General features: G+C 40.7%; 1 protein-coding gene across 1 annotated transcript in view; it reads right to left on the bottom strand.

Moving 5' to 3' along the window:
- The window catches only part of AFF3 (ALF transcription elongation factor 3), a 314,118-nt gene that overhangs the window by 150,828 nt on the left and 137,052 nt on the right, over nt 1–26,238 (bottom strand). The window contains exon 4 of the mRNA XM_088051265.1: nt 15,537–15,581. Coding sequence (XP_087907391.1) covers nt 15,537–15,581 — 45 coding nt within the window. The remainder of the gene's footprint in view (nt 1–15,536; nt 15,582–26,238) is intronic.

The following is a 26,238-nucleotide window of genomic DNA, read 5'->3' as shown; positions in this document are numbered from 1 at the left end:
ATACGCTTCATTATACATTATTAACGAGCCAAACAGCATGCCCCTGGAGTTAGCATCCTGCCCCTGCTTATTTTTTAACAAATTTCCTCTTTTATTTCGTCCCGCAGTGATTAATAGTTTCAGCTAACAGCGGCACTGTTTATGATCTGAGTCAGTGACTTCAGACCATCTTAATCTCCTGTTAGGCAGGTTTTAATTTGCTTACAAGTTTTTATTTATAGCACAGTATGCTCTCCATTTCATACAACAACAAAACCAAAATCTGCAAATAGCACTCCATTTCTTCTTTTAATGTTTCTGATGAACTTTTTGGGGAAAGAAAAGTCCAAGCAAGACATGAAACAGAAAATAAAAAGGCAACATGAAAAATACTTATTTTTCAGAACTGTCTTGTTTTTTTATCCTGTCATCTGGAGACAACCTGTTGCTTCCAATGTCTCTCTGCAGCCAGATCATTTCTGGTCTGGGTTATTTTGTACCCCATGGCTGTCTGTAACAGTGCTTTTAGATGACTTGCTTATTAAAGCAGAGTCCTGTGGGGCTTCCAAAGTCCTTACTTGCAGAATTCTTATTTGTGACATGGTTGGCAGAGAAGCAGCTTTGATTCTTCTGTTAATATTACAAATATTTCCAGCTAACTTTAAGATCTATGCTGAAATGGATGACCTCTTTTCTATGTTGTTATAGCAGTTCAAAAGACTCTTTTATTAAGCCAAGTGCTGGATCATTATTGGTTTTTATTGTGCTGTAGTTTTGTCTAATATCAGAAGGAAATGATTTGAGGTGAGAGATAAAACACCAAATGGATTTAGTTATCAAAAACTTTATGGTATCTTAGCTTCCTGCAGGAGTAGTCTGAATAGATCTTCTTGGGAGGATTTGTATTTTGTTCTAAGAAAAAACTGTATACCCATTACAATGCTGTCCATCACATGGGCAGTGCCAACTTTGCTTAAACAAATACTGAATGAGGAGGAGACCAGGTGCCTACAGAGCCCAGACAGAATGACACAGAACTGAGGTCACAGGGTTAAGATCTACCATGCCACTCTCCCAGAGAGTCCGTAGAGTCACCCTACAAAATACTGCATTTCTAGTGCCTACAGATTTTCTCTTTTGATTCCCTTTTGCACCATAATGAATTAAACATCAGACTTTTCTACATGGGAGAAATAATGGGCAATATCTAATATTTTGTATGGAGGAGAGAAAAGCAGTAAAGGTCACAGGAATAGTTTAGGAGATTTGTGGTTGATTACACAGGAAGGGAGACAATTCTGCACTGCTCTGGGGAAGGAAGAGACTGAGCTGCTTGTTCTGGTTCTCTGGATATAGAAGAAATAGGTGCCAGGATCCATCTGCTTCCTCCCACTTTTCAACTCTCCAGTATTGTGTTTGCTTTTGTCTTTCTTGCGCATATTTTAGGCCAGTAATTTTTCACCCTCACTCACTGGTTCCTATTCCTAAACTCAAAACTGAGCATGCCATATTGGCTCCTGAGTTTGTCTCACTTTGACAGATAGTTTTTCATGTTCTTGATTTGTTCCCAAAGGCAGATCATCACTGTGGACTGACTCTATGTTTATGTACTCCAACTACCTGTTAAACATTGTCATCCAAATGGTTTGTGGTCAATCATAACATTGTCGTACTATTACTTGTTTCTGGCTCTCTTCCTTGTTGAAAATTTTCCTATTCACCACTTCTCAACAACAAAATTTAATCCATTTTAGCTTTAGTTAAGAAATTAATTTCAGCAAAGAGATTGCGATCCCTTTGTAGTCAGTGAGGAGGAAGGCATCCTCAGAGGCTAATTTGTCCCATCCTCTCTCCTGCAACTATGTAGGGAGATTAAATTCCTAACTTAGATTAGATGCCTATCTTCAGATAACAACAAGATGAGATAAATTCCATCTCAACTCATCATGTAATATTCACACAGTAAAAGAAAATCTTATTTTATATGCTTTCATTCACTTTAGACTTAGGTAAACCTGTGTAATTCTACATGTCATGCTTAGAACAATGAACATGTTACTAACCTCACTTTTACAAGTTTAATAGTAAACTATCAACTTGTGCAGAACCAGATAGATGTGTAATAAATGTTACAAGAACGGCTTTAGGCATTGCATATTAATAGCTGTAGTAGGATTGACTTGCAGAGCCTTAGTTTTATGATCAGCAACAAAATAATTAGTAAAATTATCCTGCAAATTCATTATCCTCATTCCTTCCACTTGTGCATTTTATTCATTACATATCAAAATGAGGAGCCTTGCCTCCAGACAGATAATCAGAATGTGTCAGACACAAAAGGTCTGAACTTTCTTAAATATGCTTTGGTAAATGTGACCTTAAGTAGTCTCTATGATACCAAGGAATTTACAGTCATTATTCCAAAAAGAAGAAACCCTATAATTTTACAGAGAAATGCAGTTGTCTATTTTGTAGGCTTTCTCACACCTTAATTCTATTTTGAGATAAATGACTTAAACATTGGATAGTTCAGGAACAGAATAATTTCCTTCTGGCTTAGTCTGAATTCCCCTGCAGAGCTGTACTTTGCTTTCCATGATCCTTGTCCTCCCACTGCTTAGATCCATAACCCAGCTGAACTACACTGGGACTCTCTTCAACTGTACCTATACATCCAGGGGATCTGGGGTTGAAACTAGGGTGCAGGAAAGTTGTGTGGACTGATTCATGCAGGTCTGCTGCCCTGCCGTACGGACAGGACCCATCTAGATATGTGAGATCAGAAGGACCTCTTGGTCACCACCAGTTTAGATGGAGTCAGATGAAACAACAGTACTCTCATACAACAAGTATCTCATTTTGCAGACCTTTATAACATTTCACATCTTAGATTTGAGGTTCTTGCTCAAATCCCTCCTGCTCAGAACTAACACAAAGCGTTCAGCTGTCAGTGCTGAATCTGTTTTGCACGAGGTGCTCCCACTGGCTGTGTCTGACCCTGAACTCGGGGCTGGGTCCTTCTCAGTTTTCACAGGACTCAGCAAACAGAAGGAGGCAGCAGAATGAGCGTGACTCACAGCAGGAGCCTGACTTGTTCCACACAAAAAAACTGCAGTGCTTGGCTGGACTGACCCTGCACCCGTCCCACCTGGATACAGACACAGCAACAGAGCAATGGAGAGAGCTGGTGAGGAATGGCTAGCGTGGATGGGTGTATGATCAACTATATTTTCCCTTTTACTTCTGTTGGCTTCAACACTTGATTTTCCTTATCTTCATCTCAAAAAAAAAATGCTTCATTTTCATTTACTTTAACACACTTTAAGTTGGAGGATTCTGAAAGTGCTTTTATTTTGGGATATGAGCTTCATAAAAATGCATCTGCCAAGCCAACAATGCTTTAAAATCCTTGGTTTGTATTTTAAAGACACCTAAGTTTGTACTTGTAAGATCTGACTTGAAACATGGCCCTAAAAATTTAGCAAGAGTGGCATCTTTTGTGGAAAAATTGAGGATACATTGCAATAGATCACATAATTATGGTTTCACCACAACTAAGTACTTCTTGCTGGCCCTAAATCCTGAATGTTTCCTATGGTGTACTCTGCGTAATAATTCAATGGCTCTCGTCCAAAATACAGGCACTTGAACAGCAGAACAAGATGCAATCGTGGATCAAACCACTTCTGCTTGTGTTGAGCTTACTAGTACTCACACTATTTAGCTGGCATGGCTTTTGAATTATCTTTTTCCAGGTGAAGCATGTGAGAAAGGACACCAAAACCAAACACCCCAGGTCTGTGTCTATCTAAGCTGAAGAAATCCTTTCACTTGCTCATCCAAGCCATGGTCTCTGCTGGCAAAGACGGACAGATACACAGGTAAGAAACCAGAATCCTGCTGGTTTGTTTTAAATCTGAACTCATTGAAATTATCAAAGCAAAAACAAAACCAAAAACCAAACAACCCTTCCCCCCAAAAAAACAAAACAAAAAACCAAACTAACAAAAGACCCAAACAAAAACACAAGCACCACAAACCCTCCCCACCCCCCCCCCCAAAAAAAAAACCCAAAACAAACAAACAAGAAAAACAAGAAAAACTAGAAAGAAGAAAATAAATCCATGAAAGCTTAGATGACAAAATATGGAAAGGTACATACACCACAGAAAAAATAACTGATAGGGAACATCTTTAACAGAAGGGAATGTTTGATGATTTGGGGAATCTGCCTATGTATAATTTATGAATTCCTTATGGCTGTTTTTTACTATGTAATGCTTTATACTCTGTATGCTAAGAAGACAAGGAAAAGAAGTTAATGTCTGTGCATGAAAAGGTTGATAGCTAAAGATTATCAACACCTGAATAGATTTTACCCAAGGAAAATAAAAGGTTAAGGGCCATGTTTTTTTCCCTGCCTCTCCAGAGGGGTCTAGATGTGAATAGTGGAAAATCCCAGACAAGTGAAAAAAGGTATCAGATACTAATCCTGGGTCTTAAAAAAAAAAAAATCACAGAGCCTAAGTGACTCCTGTGAGACTCCAAGGACCCAGAGACAAAGGCAGCTTGTTTAGGAGAAGAGAGCCTGGAGGCAGCTCTCTGAGCAGAGAGACACCAGGGAGGATGAAAGATGCTGCTGCCTGGGAGGGGAGAGAGAGGGAAAGCCAGGCTGAGCCTGGAAGACAGAGTGGAAATGTCATCTTCAGATGCAAGGGAGCTGAGGAGTGACAGCAAAAACGATGGAAAAATTTAGATAGGGAAAAGTGTGCAGATCTTTTATTGCTTTGTGCGGAGATATACACTGCTTCTCTCTCTAATGGGGAAAAGACCCAACCACCTATTTTTTTGGAAAGCCTGCAGAACCTACAGTGGTCGCAGAGCCTGGACAAAGCGATGCACACAGTGTGTGTGCACACAGCCTCCTTAGGCTAAGGCAAGCCTGCATGCTGCTTGCCCCTGTGAGGTAGGTGAGCTAGGCCCACAGACAGCAGGATGAACATTGTCCATGTGCTTGGAAAAAGCCTGAAGTGGCTGAAGTAAAAAACCAAACTCATGTCTCTGCTCCCAGGAAAAATTTTCTTCAAGCATTGTCCTTCTTATGCTGTGAGGCGGCTGCAGCTTCGAGCTTTCTCATCTGATGAACACGAGAGAGAACCAGCTGCTGCAGCAGCAACTATATTTAGCAGTTTATTCTGCTATTGATGCACATATACCTGGTACCCATTGCCTACAACGAGAATTATTCTGACAAACCACAAGGAGAACAGGCCTTTCAGGATTCAGTTCATATTAACCAAATTTCTGAACAAAATTACCCTCTTTTTGTCCACGCTAGATTATTCCAGCTTTTCATTAATACTCATTAAGTTTTTAAGGGCTGGCATTTTTAGCAAAAAATAGTTTTCAGTGACAGAAAAAAGCCACCCAGATAAATGGAGAAAATGTTTACTCAATTTAATAGGCATGATTTTCTCTTTTGGTGCTCAATTCAAAACCAGGATCTGAAGTCAACAAGGGTTGGATCAGGGTCTACAATTTTTTTAATTGGGCTCTTTTCATTTACACTGGAATACTCTGAAAATGCAGGCCTATAATGAACCATTACGTATGCATACATGCAGTATGAGAAAAATTAATAATGTCTTGGATTTGCTCAGTATTTATTCAGCATTCATGAGTAAATAACAAATAACTTGATAATATTAATGAAAAAAAATATCCTGTGGAAAACCCACACAGCTGGAGAGGAACTTTTTTGTTGCGTGAAGCCCACTTTCTCTCCCACCAAGCTATTGTCATTACTCTGAATCACTTTTTTTCCCTCCAAGGGTAAAGTGACAGGCTTGCAATTTCTATATAAAATGTCATGGTTTTTAACAGAAGCTTGTATGAAAGCCCTTTTATGTCTGCGTGATTTTAAGTATAGTCAACGTTATTGCAAAAATTATATTTTTTAATTAAATCAATTTTGTTGGCAAAAATTAAATTTTCAGAAACTGTCAGAAATGTGATTTTTTATCACCATCTTCATTATAATCTGTAAAGTGGGACTGTTTGGACAACTCAGAGGCCCATAATTTCAGAAAACATTAAAAATTTGTACATTAAATAACTGCATAATTTCCAAGTATCTCACTTTTGAAACCCACTTGATAGCACGATACTTCCTAAGTTACTAAATCCTAAATAACTTTAAGAATGACACGATGCACCATACACAGTAAATGGCATTTAGCACTAATCATAAAGGACAGATACTGTGTCGTTCTGGTTGGTCAAAACTTGATTGGTATTCAGTCTCTCTTAAAGTATGCTATTAACATTACTGCAGACAAGTGGTTGTGTATGTTCTTCTATTTCCTTCAAAACCAAATTTTACCTCTCATATTTTCAAAGAATAACCCCACCCAGTATGTCTCAAGGGCAGACAACTACAATGGCAAAAATATGCCAAAATATACATAGAATTTAAAATGTCAGAGATCTTCAACCACATTTTTTTTGCAGTGTGGCTAGTACTGTATTGTCCAAAGTCTGCATTTTTGCACAAGTCAGGAAGAAAACACAGAACATTAGACTGCATCCCTCCTAACACCACTGTGTTAGGGATCACACCTGAGAGCTGGCCCACAGCCATTCATATCATTAAATCACTGACAGCAGCACGGTTTTGACTGGGGCCAGCTCTTGCAAAGAAAAACCCTGCGTGCCTGGGGTCTCTCCCAACAGGGAGCATGGGTGAAGCCACTCTGCTGCATGGCTGTAAGAGAGCTTAGCTTTTTGGGCACGAGCCATGCAATGCTGATTAGCCTCAGGCAAAGAGAACACTTATTAGTCCATTTTACTTATTAGTACAGACATTGCAATAGAATATTCTTGAAAGTGATTTAATTTCCTTTTATTAGACTCCTCTTTTCTCCCACAATTTCCTTAAAGTCTTTCTGCCATGTGAAGCTAACTGCTAACTCATGTGTTGCTCCTAAATATGATTAAATAAGATTAACAAAAGAATACTTGTCTCAGCTCCAAAATTAGGAAAGCTGCCTCTCAGACATAAACAGAGAGCTTGTGTGACCTTGGTCAGACCAAAATGTGACAGTGGTGGGAGGGTTCCCACTGATCATCTCCAGTTGTGGAAAATCAGGCACCACAGAGGAATTTCCTAGATGTAAGAGAATGTCTACTGAAAATATTAGTGTAGGAGACAGGAAAAGGTACATGGCCAAAGCAACTTGTGCAGTGTCAGCCAGTGAAACCCACACCTCAAACTAAGGCAGGTTTTCAGAGACACAGCTCAAGGAGGGGATGGCAGTAGGTCTGTCACCCTGCAGGCTCACAGGGCAAACCAGGGCTGAGTCTGTAGGTGTCAGGGACTCTGGGGCAATGACTGCTTGGCTTTGCAGCCCAGAGCACAGGGAGTATGGGCTCTGCCTCTCCATTACTCCACAGCCATCCCTGGAAACATGGCAGAGCAAATAGGATTTCTACTTGGGATAGACAGACAATTTAACAGCATCTAGTTACATTCCCTGGTCAGTTCCTTAAGGCCTGTTTAATCAAGGAGGAAACCAGTGTCACCATAGGGTTTACTGAAGGGCTCTGTCATCTCAAGTCACACCTCCCTGTGGTTTGTTTGTTTTGTGTCAGTCTTACCAAGGGGGTAGAAAGTCAGTTTTTCTCTAAAGACAGCAGCTGAAGGCTCAAGCCCCAAGCTCACAGTAGTGCAGACACCTGCTATTGCCAGATTTTATTCTTATTTTGTTAGGATTGATAATACAGATCCTTTCTGGTATTATTTTGGCATTAATTTTGTTGGCCTCAGAGGAGCTGTGGCCGGCCTATACAAAATGAGGATCTATCTGGCCCTTTGCCCTTAATAACAAGGAAACATTTCTCTGTATTGGAACAAGATGGTGATTCTGCATTTCCCCCCATCTTTGTGAAACACTATAAACAGAGGGAAAAATAAAGTAAGTATTTTACTATATTATTTTTGCATAACAGAGAAGCTGGAGAATTCATTCTGGATTCTCTCTTGCTTTGTCAAATAACAGGCTATATACAGTTGCTACAAAACAGAAATTTTTACAATTAATTCTGCCAAATTAGCACTGTAGTGTTTCATTTTTATACAGACCTGACTTTCCCTAACACAAAGGCTTTGCACACCAGCTACTCGAGTTCTAAAAGGAATACGTGTCTCTTTTGTCTTTAGCACCCTATTCAGTTCAAAAAAGGCTTTGCTGCATTTGAAAATGTCAGTGCCCCAGCACATGGGTGGCTAATGGCACAGAGCGTGCCTCCACATCCTGCACTGGCACCTGAAGACTGAAAGACAGATTTACCTTTGAGTGGTGTTAGTTCTAAGTTATAGTCCCACTTACAAGTTTCTAGCTTGATCTCCTATTTCTGCTAAAAGATTTAGAGTTTTTGTTTTTAAGGTGGTATTTATTAACTGACATCAAGATTTACTATGTAGAGGTTTTAAATATACAGCATACTTCAAACCTTAGATCCCTTTGAGACAGTATTTTCAACAAAAACAGTGGAAGCAGCAAAAATCCAAGAGTGACAATTCAGGGGAACAGCTGATGTACAACTAATTTATGGTTGACTGACATTACCACTGTTCGTGTAGCATTTTGTGCATTTTACATGGTGTTCTGTACCTCAGATTCTATCTGCTAAGGGTCAGGGAAGAAATATTTACACGTCTAGGTTTAAAATGTTGGCTGTGAAGGTTTATTGACAGTTGAAAACCACAATGTGGGCAATATAAAGGATGTGCCATGCATGGTGGTGAAACTAGGAGCGGGTTCCATTCAGACAAGCTAACAGTAAGTAACAAATCACCTGGAGGGGGACTCTGATGATCTGAGAAAGCACAAAAAGGGACAAAATGCGTGACAAGTAAGCAATCTCCCTCAAGACTTTTGGATGGAGAAAGACCCTGGCTTAAGCAGATACACAGAGATAGTCCTAGGTACCACATAGAGGGTCATGTCCTGAAATTTTCATGGTGTGGGTCAGGGGGATGGTGGTGTACACAGGTATGGCTCTCTGTAATCACTGCAGCTTATGTGGGCAAAGACAAAGTATCTTTAGCTCTGGTACTGCTGCTAATTTTGCTCTAACAGCACAAGGTACCGTATGGACTGCTCATTCTCACTGAGAAGCTGGAGACGCTCCAGGCAGAGCTTGCTGAAGCTCTGTGGTGCTGCTGTCCACACCACTAGCAGTACCCAGGCTGGCTGGAGGAAAGCTGACAAAGTGACTGCTCAGAAAAGCTACTGTACAGATGAGCTGGCTGTGCATGTGGTAAGAAGGGCAATGTTTATAGGTGAGTACTGCAGGTTGGATTAAACAGCTTGAAATGTGTCGTAACGTTTCTGGGATTTAGTGCCTTGAGTGAAATGCAGGACTTTCCAAACACTCTGGGGTATGTATGATTTTTTATTTATTTGAGTAAGAAAGACAAAAAGAACAATACTGAAGAAATGCAACAAATGGTCTACGTCAGCCAAAATAATGCTTTAATTGCTCTGGAATTTAGGATACTAAAAGCAAAGCCACGTGTGGAAATTCTTCTGAAAGACTGCAATGAAAAAAAGTGATATTTTATGCATCTGATAAATTATTTAACATGATTCTGACACTTTGGAGTACTTCTGTATTCAATGAGACTAATCAAGTGTCTGCAAACTGGGGCTGCTTATAAGCCTTCATACCTCCTCTCTCCTTCACCATCTCTCTTTTGCCTTGTGTTCCTCCAGAAACCTTTCCGGGATTTTCCCACCAGGTTCAGTCCCAACAGCTAATGAGAATTTCTCCACAAAGGTGCTGGTGTGAGGCTGGCCTTCTCTCCTCCCTCTTAATGCTGCCCAGCAGTTTCTTCCCAGCAGTGAGACTGCAAAGAAACGCTCTGCTAGTGCAGAGGCAGCTACTGCACAAGTGCTGTGCAGCAAAGTGGGTCTCATTCCACCTGCAGGGTTTTCTCTCTGCTTTGGAAAGCAACAGGAGTGTTTAGAAATATACCACTGATTACCATATTTGTGTTCTGTAATTCTTCACGTGTCCATCTCCACCAGGAGCTTAACTGCAGCCAGTGGGATCTTACAGTCATTAACATTTACAAGGCAGCAGTTCACAGTTGTTGAACTAACAACCTACCTCTAAGAAACTGATTTTTCTCCCCTCTAAGTATTGACACGTGCTCTGCTGACTGTGATGCTTATTCACAGTGACAGTGTGTTTGGTAGAATTTCATGTTTTCACAGGATTTGTCTTGTGCAGACAGTTTCTAATTTACCTCTGCTCTTGTTTTAATTCAATCAGCTGATGGAGTGCAGCTGATCTCATGGCACATATGGCTGTTCACATTTGAAAAAAGGCCCTGAATATTTGATGGGTCGATCCTTAATGCTTTCTGCTAAAGAATTAGTAAGACTGCTAATGAGCCAAGGGATCCCAAGTGGGGAAGGAAAAAAATACAGAATTAGATTCTGTTTACATTCTTTTTTCTTTTTTTTTAATGTTGCTCAAATAAGAAGTGCAGTGCTTTACACACTCTGATTAGATTCACAGGGTAGAGAGAGTCAAGTAAATCACTTATCAAAGCCATCGCACTTAAAATGTAATTTTCATAAGTGGATGTCCTGTGGCCATGAGGAGTCACAACCTATTTCAAGGCCATCTGTGGGTGCTTATCTCCCTGCACAGGAGGTTCATGGCACCAAGAAGAGTTGTCCTTCACTGGGGCGGATGTTCACAGCTGGAGTCCATGTTTTTCACTGCCTCCCAATGGCTTTTTCTATCGCCTCTGAAGGAAAGTATCTGTCCTCCACTGCAGACCCCAACCTATCTCCCCACTGCTCCATGCCATTTCAAAGGAAGTGGCTTTTTCTGCGTTAACTGGCTCGGTTTTTCTCCAGCCCTTTCTCTGCATTCCTGTTTCTCCTCCAGCTTCCTGCTGTCTTTGTATTCTGCAGCCAAACACAGTTTGCAGGCCAAACACTCAAACTATGCCTCTCTCTACCCAGTTCAATGACACCGCTCATGTCAACACAAAAAAATCCAGGGAATTCACAAGGAACCTCTTCAATAATCAAAAGCTCAGCTTGCCTGTGTGTTTCCTTCCAACAAAGCTACCACAGCTCTAGGAAATCACAGCTAAGACTGTAAGAATAGCCAGATCAATCTCCACTTACCTTACAAATCAAGAACTGCCTGTACTCAACACACTCCCTTACCTCTTAAATCCATAACAAATACTCTCAGAGTGCATCTTGTATTGGCTGCAACAGTTAACTTAGTGGAGAGGCAGGACTCTTGTTGCTCCCATTCTTTGAAGGTACTACAGTAAAATAAATGTCTACTTTAAACTCCACTAGTAATAACAAAATACACAATTCCATACACTAATAAAGTCAAACAGAAATCATCCAAATTACTATCACAGAATCATAGACTCATTATAGAATGGTTTGGGTCAGAAGGCACCTTCCAGATCTTCCAGTTCCAACCCTCCTAACGAGGGCAGGGACACCTTTTGTGAGACCAGGTTGCTCAGGGCCTCATCCAACCTAGCCTTAAACATCTCCAGGGATAGGACATCCACAGCTTCTCTGGACAACCTGTTATAGTGCCTCCACTCTCTCAGAGTAAAGAGTTTCTTCCTAGTATCTGATCTAAAACTAATCTCTTTTAGTTTGAATCCACCCCCCCTTGTCCTGTCACTACATGTTCTTGTGGAAAGTATTTTTCCCTCCTTCTTGTCAGCCTCCTTTAGGTACTGGAAGGCTGTAATTAGGTCACCCCTAAGCCATCTCTTTTCCAGGCTGAACAATTCCAGTTGTCTCAGCCTTCACTCACAGGAGTGATGCTCCTTCCCTCTAATCACCTTTGGTTGTCTCCTCTGGACTTACTCCAAGAGGCTGATATCCTTCCTGTGCTGGGGACCCTAGAACTGAAGTAATCTTACTTAGCCAGCCTGTGTTCTAGCAAGGAAGCGAATAGGTTGGCTTTGGCAATGTCTCAGGAACTCACACAGCAACTGCTCCATGCACGGTGGAACAAAGGGCATTTGTGTACTTAGCTTTTATTTTCCACTTCAAAGTTTTCTATCATGTCCTCCACGAACAATACAAAACTTACAAGGAATTGCCTTTTAATTCTACTATCAAGAAATAAGGCTTTTCTCTCATGTTTTGACATTACATCTGTAACCTGCTCTTACTGGAGTTATTTACATTAAAGAGTCTCTTAAAAGTTTCTCTATCCTCAAAGTGTGTGCCTGCAGCTGGACAGAGAAGCCAGTACACTTTGAAGAAGCTGCTATAAATTAGTGCATGGGGTTAGATGAGGTTCAGGATTCCTGCAGTGATTATAAACTCTACAGGAGACCTTACAACAGCTCCAATCTCGACAGGGTTACTGTCTTGCTAATCAACCTCCTTCAGGACTGGAAGAGGTTCTGTGTTTCAGTACTTGGGGGCATTCTCTGGAAGCTGCAGTTTTGTGCAGAAGGATCTGTCAGTTTACAAAATCTATAGAGCTTTGATACATTTGGTAAAACAACATCCAAGAAGGCTAGACTTAAGCTGTGGCAACCTGTGCTGCAGCACACAGCAAAAGTCTTGTCACAGTTAGCGCAACATCAGATTTGGTGATTTTAAAGCCACGCCTAAATTGATTTGCAGCCCAGGTCCAGATGTTAGCTCTGGTCATGGCCACATCCTGGAACCAGAGGATGACAAGATCCATGCACAAAACTGCCTCTTCTGCCTGCCTCTTCCCCTGGGGAAGGGAACACCGGGAAGCAGATGGAGCAGACCTGGGGCACACTTATTACTGCCCTCGATCTTGACTGAGGAAACATGGACATGCCAGTATCTGTTTCATGGAAAAGCCACAGCCTGACTTGTGCAGGGAACACATCACCTAGAAAGAGAGGATGCTTTCTGCTTTGTGTTGTGAAAGAGGTATCTTAAATAGGGTGAAACATTCCTTAAAAGGATGAACTTTAAGCACCGTCTTCCTTTTGCTGATGCTCCATACATTACGAGTGGCCCTTCTCATAATAAACACATTCCAGCAGGCCAGCCACTTTTTCTGAAGGAACACAATTGCAGCTGCTGTGGCTTTTCATTGTCTGCCTTTGGGCACCCCTGTATAGCAACTTCATATATTCTGTTTTAAAAGAAACTAAACTTTGGCTTTAGGATATGAATAGCACCTCCATAAAAACCATGGAAATGGCATCCCTTATAAACAGTCTGTTTCAGAAAAGTAGAAAATCCATGGTACAACTTCATGGATCCTCTTAGGACAAAAAGAGGGAATGGAGAGGGATGGAAATGTCTAGATGCCAGTAAATTACACAGTGAGCAGCAAAGGCACATTATTACTGTTGCTGTTGTCAGTGATTATCAGTGACAACAACCACTGAAGATCTGGATTTGTATTACGAGAGTACATAAGCACTGCTTTTGTAACACACAGCAGTTCCTTGACATAGAAAATCCACTTTTCGGTACAAAAGAGAGCAGATGGATATATCTGACCTGACAGAGTACTACAGGAAACAATTGGGACAAAAATGTTCAAGCATGAGAAACAGTGGTAGAGCTCTGACTTCACCACTGGTTTTCCACCATCCTTGGGAAAAAAGGTAAAATTAATTGATGTGAAACTTAGCAACATTTTGACATCACTAGCTAAGCTAAAGTGGGATTTAATATGTTAGCATGGACTAGAGGCCTTACAATCAGAGACAAATAGCTGTGCTTGATGTGATAGAGAAGGAGATGACAGTGGTAAGATGTGAAGACAAATGTCTCTGGGCAAGATGTCAAGCCAGGAAAATGATCTGCGCAGCAGCATGAATGGAGGTGGGAAACATTGCATTTGTCAAAAAGTAGGAAAGGATGCAGCAGCAATCAAAGTGTGTAATGAGAATTTTGGACCAAAGACTTACACCCTTGAGAATAAAGAGCTTCAGTCAGAAATACTATAGATTAACAGCCTGGAAGATTTACGTGTAGTCTTAGACACAGAGACACAAGGGAAGCTCAGAATAGAAAGTGATGCCTAGGTTTGCAGACATGGAAGATGGGCAGATTGGTGAGGCCAGAGGTTACCCATCATGAAACTTGACTAAAGTATTTCTTGAGGAACATTCCAAAAGAAAAAAAAAGAGAGCAGCAGCTGTGTTCATGGTTTTGGAGAAAACACCTTACAATCTTCAGTCATACAGTGCATTTTTCTTCCTAGATGGGGTCTCTTATATACCCATTTTTCTCTGTGTGGAAGGAATTGTGCCTCTTCTATATTTTTGCTTAATTGCATGAGCCAAACTACAGAAACTAAAGGAGGAAAACCAGTTTCTCTGACTGTTCATTTTGAAAGCCTTGCATGAAAAGGGGAGTCTATGCATCACATCACATCATGAATTCATGGTATCTGCCACTAATTTGTAACAAACCAGCAGGGACTGTGGCTTAGGTTTTTTGACTATGCACCTGAGTCCTAACAAAGCCTACTTTGTAAATGTTAGCTAAGTAAAATCTCTGTCAGTGAAGTCATAAGCAATATATCATCATCACCTTTCGATAAACTCTTTGTCCAGTTTAAGAATTAAAAGCTGCATTTAACATATTGAGGGAGAATGGAGGAATGCCTTGAGAAACAACAGGCTTAATGCACTGGTAACCTCCAAACCAAATATTTATAACCAAGTAGTTTATAAATCATCAGAAATATTTGGGTGGTGGAACATCCAAGAGGTAGACACACATACAGTAAAAGGGAGGTTTTATCATTTCATCTACCTTGCTTTGTGTTTCAATCACTATTGCATCAGATTTTTAAGCATTGTGAATTATTGAATTGTTATTTTTGAAAAAGAACCAAAGTAACCACATAGATTAAAATATTAAAGAAAAATTTCATTGTTTATAAATTTTTCTGCCACACAAAATAATGAATATCCAAGTCGATTCAAGCCAAGATCTGTCTGGATGTGTATTAATTTGGTCTATGAAAATAAACTAGAAATTACTAAGATAAAATAAATAGTAATGAAATATGGAAATAACTACAGATTTTGCACATTGTCATTATATAATGGACATAATGAAAATAATGACATTACATAATTAAATCCAGGTGGAAAATGACCTTCCTAGACCTCCCTTCAAAATTAAGATTTTTGACAGTCATGATTAATGGAAACATGCACTTTGCATGGTTTGTAAACCTGAAACATCATTGTACATTTCAGTTTATAATTTATCCCATTATCTGCTTCTCCATGCATGAAGGTCAGCTGTACAGGCATAAAGTAGCACTGAAATCCACAGGCTTTGAAAGGTTGTTCTCACAGATTTTTCAATTATTTTTCATGAGGAAATAATTTTGCCTACTTTTTCCTTAGAAAGATGACAATCTAAAGGAGGAATATTTTAACAGCAGTCATTGCAATATTCTTGTTATTCTCTTGTCTTTTCAGAGAAAACAAAATGGGACTGGAAAAAATGATTTTTCAGGATTCCTACCCGCAATATTTCTTCAATGCAGCTGTTATCTCCTGTTCCACTGTCCTGTAAACAAAATGAGAAGACAGTTTGTTTATGTTTTAAAAAGAGCTAACAAATAGGTCTGAGGACATGGTTGTCACATGAAATATATTCCAACCTCTATTACAGTTTCAAAATGAGGCCAAGTCTTTCCAGCATCTGAGAAGTTGCACTGCTTAAAATTCTCAAATTATTCCCTATCAGCACCCCAGGAAGATGCAATATTTGCAGTGTTTACATATGATTGCAACATATTTCTATAAATTCAATGGACTTGTTTCACACTACTTTTGGGTGCTGTTCCTGTAGTTTTATCTCTACTGCATTTGAGTAAGCAGATGCAAAGAAGTTATTGCATGCACATGGATCCAATGTGCATTTATTTATATTAAATAAATAACATTTCTCCACATCCTTTGTGCAGCAAAGCTCTGCAGTGACACTGTTTCTGTAAAGCCTGAGGATCTATAGCGTAGAGGGGAGAGCAGAGATTGCAACACAGGCAGCAATATTGAGCACGGCACAGCAGTCCTGAGAAGCTGTGATTTCCTAAAATGCCAACTCTAAGCCCACCCATACACTGTGGGACTGAGGGCGCAGAAGAATTCCACTCTCCCAAGCAGTATGACTCACTCCAGAGCTACTCTGCAGAGGGGAAATCAGAGATTTGGCAGGGCAGCTATTCCCCTGCAGGAACCATCCAGACGGTGCCTCACCTACCTGCTCAGCCTGGGTGTTCACTGGGACCCAAACTTCTGCCAGCAAGGACAAGGCAGCATGAGACACATACCCCCCTCCCTCCTCCTGCCCTCTGCCCACAGTTTGCTCGTACTGCCTAGCACAACCAGGAAGAGCGGGCACACTTGGATGGAGGTACTGATACCAAGGAGATGCCCATCTCCTACAACTCTCCTAAAGATACAGATGGCTGCTGCATCCAGTGAGCTGTCTGGGGATTTCCTTCACCACAATGACAATCTCCTTCAAGGTGGATGTGGCTTCACTCCCTGACAGTCTCCCCCAAAAAGGCTTTCTTATTTTTGCAGAACAGAACTAACTCAGGAAGCAGGGGACTGGGGCTTGAGGTCTTCCCATGTGGGAAAGAGGGATAGAATTAGGGATAGAATTAGGGATAGAATAGGGTAATTACTGTATCCAAAGAACTAGGAGAGAGGTGAGCTTGGTCCTCCCTTGTTTACAAAAAAACCCCTGGATGCTCTGAATTTTCAAGTGTGCACCTGGAGATATATCAAAGCAATTTGTTTTTCCAAACTGCTGAGCTCTTCTCATCTGGAAACCATACTTGTCTACCACATCTGTATTTGTGCACCCAAAAAATCATGAGACGCTTTCAAAAATGGATACCTCTGTTTACTAAAGCCAAATGATTGCACTGACCAATCTGTGCATGTCCTTGACACTTTTACCACCACTCCCTAGTCTGAGCTGAGGGACTGAGGAGGTCTGGATCTTCAGCTGCCTAAAGCCCACCAGCTGTGACCAAGGTCAGGAGAACAACAACCATGCATATGCAAAAGAACAATTTATGTTTTCTAATTTTTTGTGGCTGTTGCTTCATGCCAATTCATAGAAATTAGTAAGTGCTTTATTGTCTGCTCTCCTGCTAAATCTTTGCTGAATATAGCCCTTGATTGTTAAACAGATGAATCACATTAACTCTTCTTGGTGAAACACAGTCCATCAGCTTTACAGTTCACTACAAATTACACCCCGATTTCAAAGGCAAAGGCATTAAACATGTGGTGAAGTCAGACTTTGGAGAATTACTCATATGTGGTATATGGATGCTGAAGAGAAGCTGCTGCCCTGAGCAGACAGCCATGTTCCAACCTCAGCCCTGCCACTGAGGAGCTTCAAAGCACCGTGTGTGATATCCCTGTCACAGGAGCAGGAGGACAAGTGTTCATGTTGCCAGTGAACCTAGCAAGATGGAGAGAAACAACAATCTGTGTCTATTTAATAATTTAAAAATTAATATTAGATAATTGCTATTTCTCTCTTCTCTGTGGGTTTCCATCTATTTTTTCCCCCTTTCCTTCCCCAAGCCCCAGTCTTTTCACTTGTTATCCCACTAACAGTGGAGAGTGTAAAGCCCTCATCCTGAGTCCCTTGCTTTCAGAGCATCAAATTCACTGCCATCCTTAAGTTCTCTGTTCTAGTCTATTGCCATCTTACAGAAGAAGGGACAAGATGACCATATGCTCTTACGCTGTGTAAAATACATTGAACATATGATAAAAAGATGATCTCTCTTTCTCTGCGGGGATAAAAATACTGAATGTGGATTTGGCAACAGGCTATTTCAGACTGGGATTAGGAACAAATGTCTGTTACAAAATTAAATAACTCTCCTAGAAGTGTAGTGAAGTAAGTCTGCAAATACGCATCAGTAAGAAATTTTGCTTTCTATTACCCCAGAACTAAAACTTTAGTGTTTCTTTCTAGCCCATCATCTCTCTGGGAAGGAAGTAAAAACTTCTCACATCTCTCTCTCAGTATCATCATGCAGCCCTTCAAAGGGTGAAAAATAAGCTTGGAAACACAAAGCCAAAGACAAGATATGTAAAACTGATATAATATTTGGGGAAACCCCCCTCAATTTCTACATTTTCCTCTTTGTTTTTCATCTTCCTCTTTGTTTTTCATCTTTTAAGTGTCAAATATAAACGCCTTAATTTATTTTTGCTTTGAATACTTACAAAGATCTTAACCCTACTGTCGGTATCAAACTTTCTAGAACATCCACTGCATCTCTATTGGCGTTACAGAGAAGCATGCGCTGTCATGGAATCTGGCAAACTTCGTGTCCATTTTTTTAACTTGAAAAATAAAAAAAGTATATATAAAGGCTGGCAAATGTTTCTCGAAATCTGAATTAAAAGAAGGGACTGCATTAGCTGCAGGGAACAAACAGCACGGAGCCCTTGTCACGCTATTTGCTTCGGTGGACTTCCCCACGCGAGCACTATTGCGCTGGTGCCGGCTGCGTGACGCAGCCCCTGCGTAAGGCTGATGTCGGCACTGCTGGCAGGCTCTGCAAAGTCTCAACAGCCACAGGACATTTGTGCAATAAACCTTTCAATTATTATTTTTTTCGATTTCAATTATTTATTTTTTAAATTCAAATTAAAACCAAATAAACATTTTGAGGCTGCTGCTGCAAACTAAGCTGAGGAAGCTGCTCCCCTGTGTTTGTTCTGACACTGATGATCCCGTCTCGTTTGTCTCCCTTTCTGTTTTGCAATCTGTCATAACAAACTTGCCTCACTGAAACTCCAGCGGACCGTCAGCGAAATTCTGGCAAGTCTTGGGGACCTGTCAGGGAAAGTGGGCTCAGCCTCCTCCCCTCGGATGCTGCGGCCGTCAGCTCGGTCCCCCAGCAGAGCCCGCGGAACGCCAAACGCGCTCTGGCAGGAAGATGCGAGGAGCTGCCGCCGAGGATAACGGCAGCGGCTGCTCGAGAAATAGCCGGGAGCGTCGTGCTGCTGATAACACGAGCAGCTAATTACCATGCAAAGCACAGAGAACTGTAAGAAACAAGGCTGACTAAAGGCTACATAGCATTCTTGGGAAACAGGATGTCATTTCAAAAAAAAAGCTACCTCTGTACACATTTTATTTCAGAACATTACTTTATTTTTGCTTCTCTTACCAAGAGCATTCACGTGGAAATATATAAAGAAACCTCTCTGAAAGGAATTGCCTATCTTGTGATACTTCTCCCTTCTTTCAAATCTTTATGGCGAGGAAAGAAAGGAAAATATTCTGCAAGTATCTATTTCCATTTTAGCCCAAAAGATTTTTATGATGCAAGCTTTTGGTGTTGTCATTATTTGCACTGTGCTAGGTGTTTTTACAAAGTGTCCAGAAGTTACTGGATTTTTGTCTCCTGTACAAATTAGGTATGAGTATGATCTCCAGAAGCCTGAGGTACATACTCATCCTCTTCCCCTCAGATGGAACCAGGCTGGTTGTGTCACCCCCAGCCAGCAGCATGACAGTGACCACCCCATGCCCTCCCCACACTGCACAGACACAGCACAGCACTGCTCACTGTGGGGCTGCACGATTTCCCAGGGGCCTGAAAGGATGCTTCAGGCACTGAATATAGGCAGGCAATAACCTAAATCTGCGATGAAACGAAACAGGAAAAAAGGGGGAAAAAAATCCCAAAAGATTGATGGACCTTAATCTAAAAGCATATTAGAAATGCTTCTTTGCCAGACAAGACAACACACATGCACACACCCACACACATGCACATATACAACATTTTCTATGCAATCCATTTGCTAAAAATGATGAAGAAGTAAAGTCCTTATCTTTTTACTTATCCCTAAGTGTGGCTTCTGCCTGTTGGGTTCAGGAGAACCATTACTCTCAAAGTTTCCCTTCAATCATTTCTCTAACATTCAAGTTGCAGAATTTGCTGGAATTTAAGAGGGCTTCATGCCTGCGATCGGACAAGTGATTTCTGGCGTCCTGTAGAAATACAGCCAGGCTGTGGAAAGGAATTCTGGGGAGGTGTCATTTGCAGATTCCCAGGAAGGGTTTTTAGACGCTTAGGGCGTAACTTGTTACTGACTTCTTTACATGTGCTACATCCTCCAAAATGCTCTTTATGGAGTGGTTGTGCTGAACCCACACGGCTCTTGGAAAGAAAAGGCAGGACTTTGAACCTAAGGAAAGGTGGGCTGATATAAAGAGTAGACCTCAAGCTCATTAAAAACTTACCCTTTTGCCCCTCAGGAAATACCCACTTTTTGTAATGTTTTCATTCTGAATGGGCACCTGGGGGCAATCTACCTACTTCTTGATTTTATCCTTTTGGCTACGCTTCCATTCAAAATGCAGTTGTGTCACATCATTTCCTTAAAAATGAAATTTTATGAACCATTCTTCAATTCAGTTGAGGAATCAAAATTTGATCAGGTCAAAATACTTCAATGAAAATTTTAAGAAATATAATCTGTAATCATAGAATAAGGTATGACCTAAATCAACAAGGCATTAAACCAAAATATCAAATGTTTCTCTCCAAATTTGGGAATTTTTTACTTTAAGGAAACATTTTTTTTCAAACAAGAATGAAAATTAGTTTGGTCAAAATCAACATGGATGCAGATATTTTCAGTTCTGATAATCTGAGATATCCCATAGAAAAAGGACTGAGTAGGAAAGAACAGAACAGAATTAAAAATGATATTTATCTTTTTTCTTTTCTGCTCTCTCTCACAATGATGGCATTTTACTCTTGATGGGTGATGTGAGACCAGCCAGCAATGTTTTGACCTACCTTGAGAGGGAAAGACTTCAGGGAGCCATGGCACACTGCAGTCACCCTCATTTCACTGGATGGCATTAATAATGCTTGTGCCTTCTGTGAAGAAGACTCCTAATCTCTCCCTGAGGATGTGGGCAAGCAGGGCTGAGCTGTGTAAGGTTACAGCAAGGAAAGAAATATAAAGGGACAGCTCAGGAAGCTTGGTTTTCTGTTCCTGATATTTGAAAGCTTTACTTTGCACTCATGCTATGCCTCACCACTAATTGGAGTGCCAGTGGCCACGGTCTGTTGATACGGTACTTTTCTCCTGTGCTTTTCATTGCTGTGAGTAGGAGCTGTTTTACTTTTACTATGAGGAATTTCTGACACTTCTTTAGACACAGAGAAGTGCAGGAGGGAGATGGGAAAAAGGAGCTAAATTCTCCTCAAGGTCTGTGTTACAAAGTGTTGTACTAATTAAAGTCATTAAATTCATCTATTTCACAGTCACTGTTAATAAACTGTTACCTTTAATAAACCCATCTCTTTTGAAATGGAGCCATCAAAATTTTTATGGGGATTATTTTCCCTACCAAGGGATCTTGCAACACTGCTCTTGGTTCAAAAGGGAAGAGGAGTAGCTCTAAAAAAGTTTTTATTTCAAGAAAAAAAAAAAAAAAAAGAGAGGAAGGAATGAAAATCATCCAGCTTTGCTTTAATGAAAGTATCTGTACTAACTGGGAGCCTCACTGCAACTGGAATATCATGACACCCCAGTCTTGTACCAGGACCAGGAATATGTTCTGGCTAGTCCAAGGAGATTAATCAAAAATATCTGTAGATAGAGAGAAATGCCAAATGATCCAACAGACTTGCCATGCACACTAGGAAAGATCCCATTTTGCTCTTGATGAATGACACTCTCAGAGCAGTGTGTTCAGCAGCTTCCCCACAACTGAGGCAGAACAGCAGCTTTTGGAGAGCAAGACCCTCCAGAAGAAAGAACAGAGAAGAGTTCATTGAGCCATAACCCAGAGTATCAAAAGCCTTAGGCTGTGCTGGTGTTACATGCAGTTCTGAGTCTAGGTGAAGATGGATGTAGTGTGGGTGTGCAAGTGAAGCCATATTGTATTGTTTTTAAAAGAGCAAGGAAATTATGTTAGAGGGCAACTCCTCCAATATGTGCCCATGGCCTGTCCCAGAACTTGAGACATCTCCTGTCCATGTAGTTCCTGGCCTGAAGTAAATGTTGAAAAGCCCGGGCCAGAAAGTCAAATGATGCTGAAGGGCTCCCATCTGGATGTCTGCTGGGAACTTCAGCCAGACTCTGACAGACCAGGTGGGAGGGGATTTGGAAAGGCTGGGTCTGGCCATGTGTTGAGAGGTCATCAAACTGATGAGATGGTCTGAGTCCAAGTCTCAGTGTCCACACCATAAAAAAAATCAAGACATCTAAAGGCCAAGAACCCTTCTTAACCCTCCCCACTCTCTCCACCCCTAAGGGTCATTGAACAATCAATGACTGGAGCTGCACCGGTAACATTTCATCCAGTAAAAGATGTTTGGGAGCCTCAAACGAAACCTACTGACATATCAGTGGAGTGATTTTACAGGCTTTTATATTATATTAATAAAAATAAAATTCCAAACATGCCAGAATTACACCATGACCCAGAACAATAAAGCAGAGCTGTAATGGAGACGAACTGCATTGTTCTATTAATAAAATATAAAGGTTTTATTGTTATTGGGAAAGATTGATTGCATCAAATCAATACCATGTCACAGTATATTAATGTTTTTCTTCACTAATGAAAAAACAGGCCCTGATGTGATTACACTCTCTTACTACCCATTTGAAAAATATAATGGGCTGGTGATAATGAAAATTGCCCTTGCAATTTTACTCCTTGCTAGATGCTTGATCCTGGGGAGGTACTGAGTAAGTCACCTGTGCTTTCAGAAAAGTCAGCAGGAGAGGAATGGAGCTAACATACACAAAAATGCTGTCAAAACCTGCCTGACTGGACTCCACAGTTCCCTGCTTCCCACCAAAAAACTGGAAAAAGCCATTGGAGACCTCTGGAAAAGTCTTCAGCATGCTACATTTTCTGCAGCACTATATGCATGCCCAAAACATATCAAGTGATTGCAGGTTGACACAGTGGTGTATTTATCAGAAAGTTTCCATTGTGGACACCAGAGTCTTTTGGTTTTGCAGCACAAAAGGCTTTTTAGTGGAGTCAAGAGCTCTTCCCCCAGCCCGTGCAGTCCTTCAACAGCCCACCCAAGGACCCTGCCCTGAGACCAACAGAGATCAGCTCTTCTCCCCATTAATGCCTGTCCTCCTTTCTGCACAGATGGCCAATTAGTGTCAACTGGAATGTGATGTTTTCAGTGATGTGGACATTTGTCAGCTGGGACCGGGACTGAGCCTGATTGATTGCATTTAATATATTGTCTGTGTTTGGGAAGGATATATAACATCTGTATAATAGCAACAGTTGGAAAAACAGGTATTAAGGAACTGTTGATATTTTTGTGAATTTTAACATGAATTTACCATCAGCTAGTATAACACTGAATAAATTAAATGGATTACTTTGCCAAGAGATCCTTTAAAAGTGTTAATTAACGATAAATCAATAAAAACTATTCAACATGAAAATCAATTACATCCCTGTTTACATTATTTAACTCCAAACATTTCTGTTTTGTGTGCTTGTAATTAGCAAGCTATAAAAGATGCCATAAATAGGCGCATAATGAGAGGAACTGTTTATAAATGATAATTGGTATTCATTCCCACTGAGCTAAAGGTTATGTGATTACAAACTGTTGTGCAGAAAGGGTTAAACCTCTTGCAGATAGAAGGTTTTGCAGTACACAGCTCTGGAGAAGTCTTTCCCACAAAAGGCCCCTGATGGAAGAATGCCCCTGTATTGGGGCTGATGGGAAGAGCAACATCCAGCAGGTGCTCCTCAAGGCCTATTTACATCCATTTAGGAAACATTTCATGGGGAAAAAAAAAATCTACTCTTTGGGCAGTGGTGGAGGCAATAAGAAATGGAACCTTGCACAAGAAATTCAATATTAATAAAATTCATCAGCCAAACAACATTTCTACAAAGTCTAAAAGAAAGATATTAACACTGAAATGCTACCAAAAATCTGGATGACCATCCTGGTAACAAAGATGAGGACAGGACAAAGGACTCAGGGGTGTTTTCTCTCATGATGAAGACAAGGAGTGACAAGGATGTCACTCTACCCAATACCTCCTTCAAAGATTAAGACCAAAGGCTCTCACAGAGGGCTAAAAGAGGACTAAAGGACCTTCAAGCAGCAGCCAGAAGCCCAAAACACTGAGCAACAGCCTGTAACTCCAGAAGGCAGCACTAAATTACTTCCCATAACACACAGAGATGAAAAAACTTCCCTGGGGAGAAATAATCTCTCACTAATCCCTAATACTGAAAGCAGCCTTCTCACTTCTAGAGACTGAGACTGATCTAAACTCAACAGGTGAAAACCTTCCATGATCTGGAGACCTGAGGCTTTCTGCTAATGGCTTTTGCTAGTCTAAAGATGTCACCAACACCTGACAGTTTTTGCTTTGACAGTGTCTCCTCCCCAGGACTGTGAGGGCAACAAGCATCAAGAACTCTTGACTGAGCAGGTCTGACCAGTGAGCATCTGGTGATAAAGCCAGCAGAGTCAACCAATTTGCAAATCCAGAGCCAGACCATTTTTCTACCTTGCCTGGGCATAGGGGGGTGCATATTTCCTTTCCTGTCTGGATTGTAATTTATAACACTTGCATTGCACTGCTTTCCCCAATTTGCACAGAATACAACTGCTTCACAGAATATATTGATCAGAATTGGGTTTGAAAAAAAGTCTATTATGTGTCAGGAAGAGAGCCTTACATGGTTTTGACAACGATAGCTCATTCTCATTGCTAAATACACTAAAATACATATTCTGGTGATGGCAATTATGGCCTGGACACCTATTTGCCCAAGAGTGTAATAATTTGCTATTGAAAACCCAAAGCATTATCAATGAAGAAAAACAATTGTTTGCATCTGCATCTTTAAATTAATCCATTGATGCCTCTGGTCAGCTCAGGTGGATTCTCTTAAAATCCACATGGAGGCTGAAAAATAGCACAATTCTTCAAGTTGCAGTGAAAATCTTGGCAGAGTTTTATTGTGCTTTCAGCATTCCTGAAAGTCAAAAGGAAAATTCAGCCATACTGTGGTCACTGACAGATGGGAACACATTCACTGCAAAACTACTGAAACCAGTACTTTCTAAATGTATTGCAGTTAATAGGACACATAATATTTCAACTAAAATGTCAGGGCTGGATGTCTTAGACCTCACAGAAGTAAGTTCCTTCCAGTTAGGAATGTACATGGCACCATGTACACATCAAGGTATAAATGTATATATCAAGGTATACATACACATGCATGTACATGCTACACAAAAAAACTCTGCAAAAGTTTCTTGGAAATGCCCTTATTAACCAAACAAGTGTCAAATCTTATCAACAGCAGCCTTAGTATGGGAACCAATAAATTCAGCACATCTATAAACTTGCAGAATAGAGAAATACCTTCCTTATTTTTTCCTGCTCTCTCCCAAATCCCATTGAAAAATATGTTTTACCACTGATTCACTGCAGACCAGTATCAATCCTCTTTGTTGGGAGGTAGCAGAAGCCAGGCACCATCCTCTGCTCTCTTACCTCCAGAGTGAAGATATCTCTATATGTAAAACTATCCATCCCAAGGAGTGGCAGCTTCCCAACACCCATCCCTGCTTTCTTGTGGGCTTCATGACAGCACCCTTCTTTTTGGGCCATCACAAAGACTGGAAGCAGGAGAATAAATGATGTCCCAGGTTTGGGGAAGGGTTGCAGGTAGTTCCCAAGCAGTTGTATGGCACATGTTAACACTTTTTGATGGAAGCCACACTGGTGCCTCAGTCTTGGAGGACAAAAGGTTTGCTTTAAATGATCACAGTTCTTTTTCTTTTGGCTTTCCCTTTTCCACATTTCCTCAAGGTATCTGCTTTTAAAGGGGATATTGCATATGAACGTCACAATGCTTTCTGATTTTCTGTTTTACAAGTAACAGTGAAATACAGAAAGTAAGTAGAAAGAAAAACCGGCCTCAGCTTCCCCAGATTTTCTGTCTGGAAAAGTATGTTTGTCCTTCCAGTAAGCACACATTTTCCACCTGCTGGCATTCATTGGGTTCTCCCACACAGCTAATGGACCACTATGTCTTAAAGGGGTTTTCAAGTTTGCATAGAAAGGTTATATTGCCCTTAGGTTTGGTTTGGGTTGATTTTCAAAACTTTCACTGGAAAGCTCCAAAAAGCCTT

This window comes from Pseudopodoces humilis, chromosome 2 (assembly GCF_049639895.1).
Source record: "Pseudopodoces humilis isolate 2021_Gansu_Grassland_sample_001 chromosome 2, ASM4963989v1, whole genome shotgun sequence".
In the NCBI taxonomy this organism is placed as follows: domain Eukaryota; kingdom Metazoa; phylum Chordata; class Aves; order Passeriformes; family Paridae; genus Pseudopodoces; species Pseudopodoces humilis.
Note: the sequence above shows the minus strand (reverse complement) of the source record. Positions and strands in the feature narration are given on the sequence as shown.